We start from the raw sequence: 9914 nt of genomic DNA on the forward strand, positions 1-9914 counted from the left end.
ACTCAATTAGTGTACTGCCCATGAAGGACCTGTCCACAGTAGGTACTCAATTAGTATATTGTCCATGAAGCAACACTCTTTTTAAGGATTATTTTTTGCTCTTTTCATTATTCATCATAGAAATGGATCTTAAGATCCATACGTCAGCTTCTGGTTTTTGCCACTGGAAGCTAGATTGTGGTCTTAGCCAGGAATCGGGGGAGATTGCTCCTCTGTGCCCCATAAGACATGTATGCACTCGAGAAGTACCTGCTGTTTATTGCTCGACACTGGTGCAGTCTGACTACTCAGCCCATTGTGTTCGGCCAAATATGCCTATAAAAGACTCATTAGCCCATTGTAAAGAGAAAGCAAACTTCCTTGTGTATCATTGACTGCATGAACCTTTTGAAGTTAGCATCAAGATCTGAGTTTATCAATGACAGTAAATCTCCCTGAGGTAGAGCAGGCCAGCATCAAGCTCCATGAAAATATATGTGTTGTAAGTTATGTACAGCCTTTCCTCTATAAAGACAGCGTGTGGTGTACCTAGAAGTATGGGGCTTACTTACACTGTACCTCTGACTCTTAGACAACTTTTTGTTCTGTTGTCTCTTGTCTATTTGGAAAATGAGTGATCCTCAATAAATCACAGGAAAAGGAAATGTGAGCTTTCTTAATATGCATTGATTAAAGGCAGCTGCTTTTTGTGTCAATGTTTCCTTTTTCCTCCAAGAAACATTTTATCCTAAACATTAGTGTTCTTAAGATCTCTCAGGATTAAAATACTATAGAGGAGCAAGGCCCAGCATTTGCTTAGATGGTCAGAAGTTTGTACAACGGCAGGAGAAGCTAGCCTAGAGCTTTTTAAACCTAATTTTAATTTAATTTTTTGAATTATTTTTATGTTGTCTGTTTTGCCTGTGCACCCTTTACATGAAGTGCTCATAGAAACCAGAAGGGGGCGTCAGACCTCCTGGAACTGGAGTTAAGAGATGAACTTTGGGGGCTGAGAATTGAGCCTAGGTCCTCTGGAAGAGCAGCCAGTGCTTTTAACTGCTAAGCCATTTCTCTCGCCCCCCCTTAAATTTGATGTTTTTAAGATGCACCTAGTTGTGTGTTAGTGTCCTCTGGGGACACTTTTTAAATATACTAAAGCCATCCAGTTATATCAGATTTTGGCAGCAGGGCCTGGGTATGGATGGTTTTCAAGTTTGCAGGTAAGCTACTGCTTAGCCACAGTTTTAGAGCTGGGATCAGTGTGCTGTGCCCATAAAGAGCCAAACAGTAAGTACTTTAGGCTTTAGGCGTTTGGGGCCATATAATCTCTGCAGCTTCAGATGTAGGTGGATGAGTTGATAAGGCTGTGATCTACTAACACTGCTTACAAAAACAGCCATCGGTTCCTTGTGGCCTTTGGCTGCAATTTGCCCATCTTAGCTCTTGAGGAACAAAATGGCATCAGTTCCTGTAGCTGAGGGGTCTCCCATCTGAGAAACAGAGCTGCTGACCCTCCCGTGTCCCCTGAACCTTGGTTATAGTGCTGTAAACTGAAGCAAGTCTAGAAGGACCATTTTTGTCAGCTCTGTTACTAGGGAACGGTCAGCGAGCCAGCTCACGTCATCCCATTCTCTTGACATCTAACTGACACTTGAATCCATTGGTGTGCCACGCTTCTCTAGGCGATAGGACCAGGCTTGTTACAGCCCCTGGCAAAACCATTCTTTGTCTTCCCTGCCAGTCCTCCCATGTCCCCACACCAGATCAGAACACCTTTACAGATTCAGACTGGGACTAGTGAACCTAGACATTGTGATATCTTCACTTCCCTTCCCTTCCTCTCCCTGGAGTAGGAGATGGGAGCAGAGCTGGGGCAGGGCACAGGAAGCAGCCAGGGCAGTATGTTACCCTCAGGGATATCCCCAGTGCTTCCATCATGTTACAAGCACATAGAGGGATTAACCCAGTCATTAGGTCCGAACCCTCAGGCCTCCATCACTTCTCAAAAGCCAGTCAGCAGGGACCTGAGCCTCCAACGCACGGCTCTTGGGGAAGCGTTTCATTCTAAGTCGGAAGGCTTGAAGCTTCACCAGAGTGGCTGCCTCTTCTGAACACAGTAGTGTGTAGCTGCACTCAGCCACTGGCTTGAAGGAAGAAGTCACAGGCTAAATGTTGTTGGAAGTCATTGTAAGCGTGTGGCGGTGCACACCTCTAATACCAGCACTCTGGAGGCAGAGGCAGGTAGAGCTCAGCGAGCTCAGGGGCAGCCTGGTCTACAAAGTGAGTTCTAGGACAGCCAGAACCATGTGGTAGAGAGACCTTGTCTCCAAAAACCCAAACCCAACAACAAAAGAGTTGGTCATATTACTATCTGCCTTTCTCCTCTGTTTATCTCCAACCCCCTTGTTTTTAAGAAGCAGAGCAAATAAAAACATAAAAATCACTTCATACTGGGCGGGGGAGGGGGAACATTTCTAATCTGAACTCACCATTTCTACTTTGAAGACTAGAGTCTACTTGATATTTGGAGGAATAAAGAGAAAAGCCAGTAAAATGCAGGGATAGTTAAAGGTCAACGCCATCTATCTTTTGCTTCATCTTTGTTTTTTCTTTTTGTAGACAATGGCCCTTGCTTAGGTTCTAGAAAGCCAAACCAGCCCTATGAATGGATTTCCTACAAGCAGGTGAGTTCCGTCGCTCTGATAGCTCTCCTCACGTCTGTAATCAACGTAAGCAACCAAGTGGAAAAGAGATGGATTTGAGCTCAGGCGTGGGGTTACTCAGTCCTTGTGAGGGAGGCGTGGTGCCTGGCTGTGCAGGTGGGTTATACAGCTTGTTAACATCTCAGCAACTCTGAAAGCCAAGCCCAGTCTGAAGCAGGGCTAGCCTAAACCCATGACCAGTCCATGTGACCCTACATCCGCCAGCTAGGCCCCATGTCTGAAAGGTTCTGCCTCTTCCCAGAGTCCTGCCCCAAGCTAGGGGCTAAGTGTTCAAACAGATGAACCTGTGGGGTCCATTTCAGACTCCAGCGGTACGAATGGCTCTGTAGACTGGTTCAGCACACTAGTGAAAGATTGCTGGGGCAGGAAACATGCTGCACCTCAAAAATTCCACTGAGCATCTATGGAAAAACAGAGCATAGAAAATCCCAGGAAACTAACTGATAGATGGAAGCACTATAGATTGGCAACCTATATGGATTTATTGGGAAGTATAACTTTTCAGATAATTTTAGAAATCTCCAGAAGCAAATGCTACCCCTACCCCTATCCCTGGCGTAGGATGACTCGTCTTTGCCTGAGGAGTGTTAGAAAACTTAGAAACCCCAATTTGGAGTGTCCCCCTATTTTAGAGATGAGGAAAACATGCCCCGTGAAAAGGTGCAACTTGCCCATGTTCATATAGTGTGAGTGGCGAAAGTAAGACCAAAGTCAGGTGTGCTGTGGGCAAGTTGGCATCTGTTCATCGATCCTCAGAACTGTCCTTGGCCAGCTCTCTAGGGTGTGACATTTAACCCCTTGGCAGGCTTGGGATGAGCCCAGGTGTTCAGAGAAGACCCCTCTCTGTCTGCATAAATCGTAAGCTAGGATCTGGCTATGCTCAGACTTATCTTTACCCACCTGCAGCTGTAACTGTCTCAATCAGTTTGTAAGTAGTGGGTTGCAGAGTAGGAAGACGTCACCCCTTATTTTTTTATTCTCGTTATGGCTATACAGAATCAAGCTGTTGTTGCTTTTCCGGTCTGGCCTTGGGATGGGCAGGCGCAGCTGCGAGCACAGTTTAGCTGTCTTCCTTTTTCCTACACAGCTGTCCAGGAAATGGCTTTCTGTCCCTGGGCTCCACTGCTGCTTGTTCTGGGGCCAGGTAATCATCTGGCGCTCAGGAACACAAACTGACTTTCTCCCTCTTTGTTTTTAGTAGTTGGCTTGTCTGAGGGTGTGGACATGGAGGGGGTTGTCCTCTGGAGCCACAAACCCCAGCCTGGGAGGAGTACCTGTCAGAGCTTCTTGGCTTGAAGCCCTGGATTTGTCCTCTTCTGTCTTCAGAAGGTGGACGAGAATGCCCAACACTTTGCTTAGGTAGTATTTGTCTCTCAAGAGAGACAAGAGAGATCAGCTTTTAATACCTTGTCTGGACAGAGCTGGGAGCTCACATGACCAGAGGGATTTCCCACTTTCTGTTTGACTTTACCAAAGCCTAAACCAGTTTCTATCCAGTTTTTTTTTTTTTCATTAGTCAGTGCTGACTCATATCTGTGCTCCCAGCACTGGTGAAGTTGGGACAGGAGGATCATTATGAGTTCCTGGCCAGCTTGGATACATACTGAGGCCGAGTCCAGCTCTGGGCTGCAGAGTGAGACCACATCAAAACACTAAGAAAGTTGCTTCCAGAGTCCCTATAACAAGACCATGTGTTGGGCACAGGGCACAGGGCACTGAGCGGCAGCCCTCAGGCCCCAGAGATTACCCTAGGGCTCTCTACGTTATTTCTGTCATTGTTGGCTAGGAGAAGAAAGGCGTCTGTTGCCAACTGGTGTTCAGGACTCACTGAAAGTCCCCGGAGTTTCTGAAGGTGTTGCCGGAGGCTTGGCAAAGGCACAGAGCTGGATGGCACTTTAGCCAGCTTTGGCTTTGTAGAGATATTTATCTCATTTTACTTTTTACTCATCTAACAAGCCTGACTTTTAGGAAAGTAAGAATCTTTTTGAGATTTTTTTTTTTTTAAAGAGCAAAATGGACCATCTTTCTAGAAACATATTTGTATGCGTATTGTCCCATGGAGCCCTGCGAGCCATTGCAGGCATGTCTCTGATTTCAGTCCCTGACAATCAACGTAGATGTGTGAACTGGCCGAGAATAGAAGACACTGTGCCATCCGACTGTCACCTGGCCAGCATCACTCTGTGTCCCTTAGGCCTGGCAAAGTGTTGTGTACCAGAACTGACGGGATTCCTAACAAGGCTGGTATGGCTGTTTTTCCTATATGCCTGCTATGCCTTCAGAATACTCTCGAGGATAAAGAACTCCACGTTTTAAGGTTTTTTGTTTGTTTGTTTGTTTGTTTTTTTGGTGTTTCTAGACAGGGTTTCTCTGAGTAGCCCTGGCTGTCTTAGAACTCGCTCTATAGACCAGGCTGGCCTCAAACTTGTAGAGATCTACCTGCCTCTACCTCCCAAGTGCTGGGATTATCACCACCACCCGGCCTAATGTTTTAAGGTTAAAATTATTAAAAATGCCTGTAGAGTAGGGAGTGGTGAGAGGGTAGCCATGGATGTGTCTCCTGCGTTTCGTGGCTGCCTTTACTTGTTCTCACGGCGTTGGCTCTCCTCTGCCTTCACCGCTCATCAACACTGCCAACACTGCCCTAGGCGTGGTCCCTTTCTCGTCCTTGTAATATTCGTCAGCTACCCTAGCTGTCATTTCCTGGGAAATATTCTCATTTGCTTCACCACCCAGCGGGTTTTATTACCACCACCACCACCACCCGCCCCCCAGCTTTATTCAACTTCAGGTAATTTTGAAATGTGTATCTTTGCATATAACGCCTTTAAAAATCTCCTCCTAAGATTGTATTATTTACCAAAATGAAGTTCTCAAGAATGGGATTGTAGATGAAAACTTTAGCCTTAGCCAGCAGTGCTTTTAATTCCAGCACACGGGAGGCAGAGGCAGGTGGATCTCTAGAAGTTTGAGGCCAGCCTGTTTCTACAGAGTGAGTTCCAGGACAGTTGGGGCTACACTGAGAAACCCTGTCTTGAAAAACAAAGCAAACAAATAAAAGCTTAGTCTTTTTTTTTTTCTTTTGTAAAAGCTGTTTCTAATGACAGGTTTTGAGGGGTTTGGTCACTTTTCAAAGTTATAAATGAAGGAAAGTCTAGCCAGGCTTCTTGATACATACCTGTGATCCCCCCAGCTGGAGAGGTAGGACTCTGAACTTAAGGCTAGCCTGAACCAGCTGGAGAAGTCAAGTACTGGGGACAAGGTCATTTTAGAATGCTTGCCTAGTGTGTGCACGCCCCTAGGTTCCCCTCAGCAGTACAAACCAGCAACAGCCTCCCCCAAAGAAAAGGAAACTGTTTCTATATGCTCATTTTGTAACACTAGAATAGAAAAGTACACACATAGAAAGCCCTGATTTGTAGTCATCTGGGACCTGCAAACAGAATAATTTGCTTTGCACGAGTCCTGTACCCAGGTTCATTAATGCTGTGTGGGTGAATAAAACCTTGTGTTGTGCAAACAGTTTTTAAAAAGGGCTAGCTCCCCTTCTCTGAATAGCTCTGCTTGCAGCCGACACATTCATGTCACCTGGTGAGCCCCTAAGGGCCTTGCCGTGAGAATGCTCCTTTTTGCTAATGTCTACCTCCTCTTCCTGCAGGTTGAAGAACTGGCTGAGTGCATAGGCTCCGCACTGATCCAGAAGGGGTTCAAGGCCTCCCCAGAGCAGTTCATCGGCATCTTTTCTCAAAATAGACCTGAGGTAGTAACCACGATTCCTTTGCCATACAGGGCTCCCACGGTTCTCCGTGATTTTCACGCCTGTAGCTGCTGGGGACTAGATTTTGGTCATCAAACAAAATCCTTAGGGGAAAAAAATGTCAAATCAAAAGTCCCTTCCCTTCGAGTACCTCTGTGACTGGATAAAAGGCATTAATAAATTATTAATAAATTAGAGTAGAAATTGTGGATATATTTTTGTTAGTAGCAAACTTTGCTTCCTGAAAGGGCTTAACTTTTCTTCTGGTCGAATTTCCAAACTTAAAATATTGTGAAATACCCACTCTGAGCTGGCTTTGGTGGTGACATACTGCTGTTCTTTGGCTACGAGACTCACACTTAGTACTTCAGAAAAGTGACTTGAGGGGCTGGAGCGGTGGCTCAGTGGTTAAGAGCACACACTGCTCTTCTAGAGGACCAGAGTTCGATTCCCAGCACCCGCATCAAGTGGCTTAGAAACATTATAAGTCTAACTCCAGGTGAATCCAATTCCTCTGGTCTCCACTGGCACCCACATGTGCATGTGCATGTGGACACACACACACACACACACACACTTAAAAATAATTGAAGTGGGAAGCCCCACATAGACACTGCTTGTGCTCTAACGCTATTGTGTCAGCCTCAGCTGCCTTGGAAAAACTCAAGCCTCAGATTTACTTGTATATCTGCTGTGTCCAGAAAGGCATCCTGGTTCTGCTTTCCCTGTGTGTTCCTGTTTGCATTAGTTAAAATGTCTTCTTACATTGAATCTCATTTTCTGCCAAGAAATAGCATCGTCCACAGCTGGCCTGCCCTTAGTCTCATGGAAGATTTGGTTTTCTTTCATATCTCAGAAACATATCCAAAAAGCTTACTTCAGTAGAATTTTTATCACCCACAAACAAACCCCTTATCTCAAGGAATAGGTGCTTTCTCTCAAATCTAAGTGTGGATGCAGGGAAGGATCATGGGAGGTCGGCCAGGAAGTGCTTTCTGGACAGAGCCCCCGAGTGGCGTCTTGGAGGAAATTCTAAAATCACAGACACAGTCCCAGATCCACGTCACATACATGTGACCCAGTGGCTCCTCGCCCACAGCAGCCGTATGCTTTTCAGTGCGGTGATAGCATCCTGTGGTGTCCTTTGAAAAATGCAGCTGGGGTGAAGGGGTGTCTTGAGGAGTTGTGAGTGAGAAAGAAGAGGGGCTGGGCCGCCCACATGTCTGGGAGCTCATGAGTTGCCGTGCGGCCGAGGCTAGTGGCAAGGGAAACGGTTATCAGCTCACCGCTTTCCCTGGTCACCTTACTAGGGAGGCTTGTTCTCAAGACAACGTTCCTCTCTGATAGGCACGTGTTCTTCCTCCCTGGCTCCCAGGCCACACTACATGCTGCTGTGAGATTGATGTTCCTCAAACCCCACAACCATTGTGCTGTCCAGAATACTTTCATAGTTCTGTGCGGTACAGTAGAGCCAGACCCTGTGGCTCAGGCTCACTCCAGTCCACCCCTGCCACAGGCTTCTGTCCAGCCTGCTTGCTCACTGGTCTCCCAGCCTATTGTGACTCTGTCATGATAGATACGCTAGGGTTTCTTCCTGCCAACCCATCTAGAAGCTGCAGCAAGTCGCCGCTCTCTAAGCCAGTCTTGTCTTTTACTAGGCCTGACCTCACACATTTGCCTCTCTTCTTTAGGCAGACTGCAGTTTGATTTTAAGAAGGGGCAGATTTTGTAGGCTAACTTAAAAACTTAAGAAGATTGCAAGAATAGAGAAGCTAAAAAGGAGGAGCGAGTGTTTGTTTTGAACCCTCTTGGTTCCCTATGCACAGTGGTAGACAGACAGATGTTAACTTTGCTGCTGTAGATGCTTCTGATTTGACTTTTGAAACACTGCCCTTTGCAATGATTCTGGTAAGACACCGTGTTTTCTTTCCTTGACTGTGTTTAGTGGGTGATCATCGAACAGGGATGCTTTACTTACTCGATGGTGATTGTTCCACTCTACGATACCCTTGGAACCGAAGCCATCAACTACATAGTGAACAAAGGTATGTCCTTGATCTTGGGGTGACCATTGTCTTGGTTATGGGTTTCGCTCTGGTGACTTTACATTCTAAGATCAGCTTGGAGGGAGATGTTACAGTCAAATCTGTATCACCCCAGTATCTTAGTATCCATGTGTCGTATATTATTATCAAGCTCTTGATGTCCTGGGGCTCATTTCTTATCTCCTCTTCATTTACAGCTGAGCTCTCTGTGATTTTTACTGACAATCCAGAAAAGGCCAAACTCTTGTTAGAAGGTGTAGAAAATAAGCTAATTCCTTGCCTTAAAATCATTGTCATCATGGACTCCTACGGCAGTGATCTAGTGGAACGAGGCAAAAAGTGTGGGGTGGAGATCATCAGCCTGAAGGCCCTGGAGGTGAGTCCTTCCACGCGGCCCACTTCTCTGAAGGATTGGATGTGGTACCCAGTGCTGGTCAGCCATGGTAAAGATACAGGACAAAATCCCCATCCTCCCACTAAACAAAGATTTTGGGTTGCACGCCCAGAGTTCCTTGTCTGTTCTGCTTGGCTTGGTTTTTAAGATGGTCTCACCCCATAGCTGAGACTGGTCTCAGCTCACTATGGAGCCCAGATTAGCCATGAGCTTGTAGCCGTTTTCTTGCCTTAGGCTCTCCAATGCTGGGTCATACGCAAAGGCACTCATCGCTTGTCCCAGTTAAGTTTCTGTTGCTGTGTTTAAAAACCATAGCCAAGGCCGAGCAGTGGTGGTGCACACCTTTAATCTCAGCACTTGGGAGGCAGAGGCAGGTGAGTCTCTGTGAGTTCGAGGCCAGCCTGGTCTACAAAGTGAGTTCCAGAACAGCCAGGGCTGTTACACAGAGAAACCCTGTCTTGTGGTGGGCCGGGGGGGCGGGGGAGTAAGCAACTTGGGGAGGAAAGGTTTTATTTGGCTTACATCAGGGCAAGAGAACCTTGTAGAAACTGCCAACTAGCTTGTTCCCCGTGGCTTGCTCAGTTGGTTTGTTTATACGACCTGCCCAGGGATGGTACCATCTGCAGTGAGCTGGGCCCTCTCATATCAATCATTAATCAAGAGAATGTCACCACAGACTTGTCTATAGACAATCTGATGGGGGCATCTTCTCAACTGAAGTCCCGTCCTCCCAGATGGTCCTGGCTTGTGACAAGTTGACAAAACTGACCAGCACAGTAACATGCCCAGTGCCCAGTGTTAATATATCACAAAAGGAGCTGTGGTACTCACATTTATCCTTAGCACCAGTGAGCCATGCCAGTAAACACTGACACCGGAACTTCAACCGCACACGGGTGGAAGTTTCTAGCTTGTATCTTGTATACTCTTTTTGGTCTTGACTGGCTTTTACTGATTGGTCTCTGAAACCAAGCCAGATACAGATTGTCTCATCATTTATCTGTGTGTGTGTGTGT

The 9914-nt window shown here is 46.4% G+C and overlaps 1 protein-coding gene across 5 annotated transcripts in view; it reads left to right on the top strand.

Annotated features, from left to right (window-relative positions):
- Acsl1 (acyl-CoA synthetase long chain family member 1) overlaps nt 1–9914 on the top strand; it is a 70132-nt gene that overhangs the window by 37706 nt on the left and 22512 nt on the right. For all 5 annotated transcript variants that reach the window (XM_005362582.3, XM_005362583.3, XM_013352027.2 and 2 more), the window contains exons 4-7: nt 2599–2663; nt 6361–6462; nt 8405–8504; nt 8702–8880. In XM_005362582.3, the coding sequence (XP_005362639.1) occupies nt 2599–2663; nt 6361–6462; nt 8405–8504; nt 8702–8880 (446 nt within the window). The remainder of the gene's footprint in view (nt 1–2598; nt 2664–6360; nt 6463–8404; nt 8505–8701; nt 8881–9914) is intronic.

Source organism: Microtus ochrogaster, linkage group LG7_11 (genome assembly GCF_000317375.1).
Source record: "Microtus ochrogaster isolate Prairie Vole_2 linkage group LG7_11, MicOch1.0, whole genome shotgun sequence".
Classification (NCBI taxonomy): Eukaryota; Metazoa; Chordata; class Mammalia; order Rodentia; family Cricetidae; genus Microtus; species Microtus ochrogaster.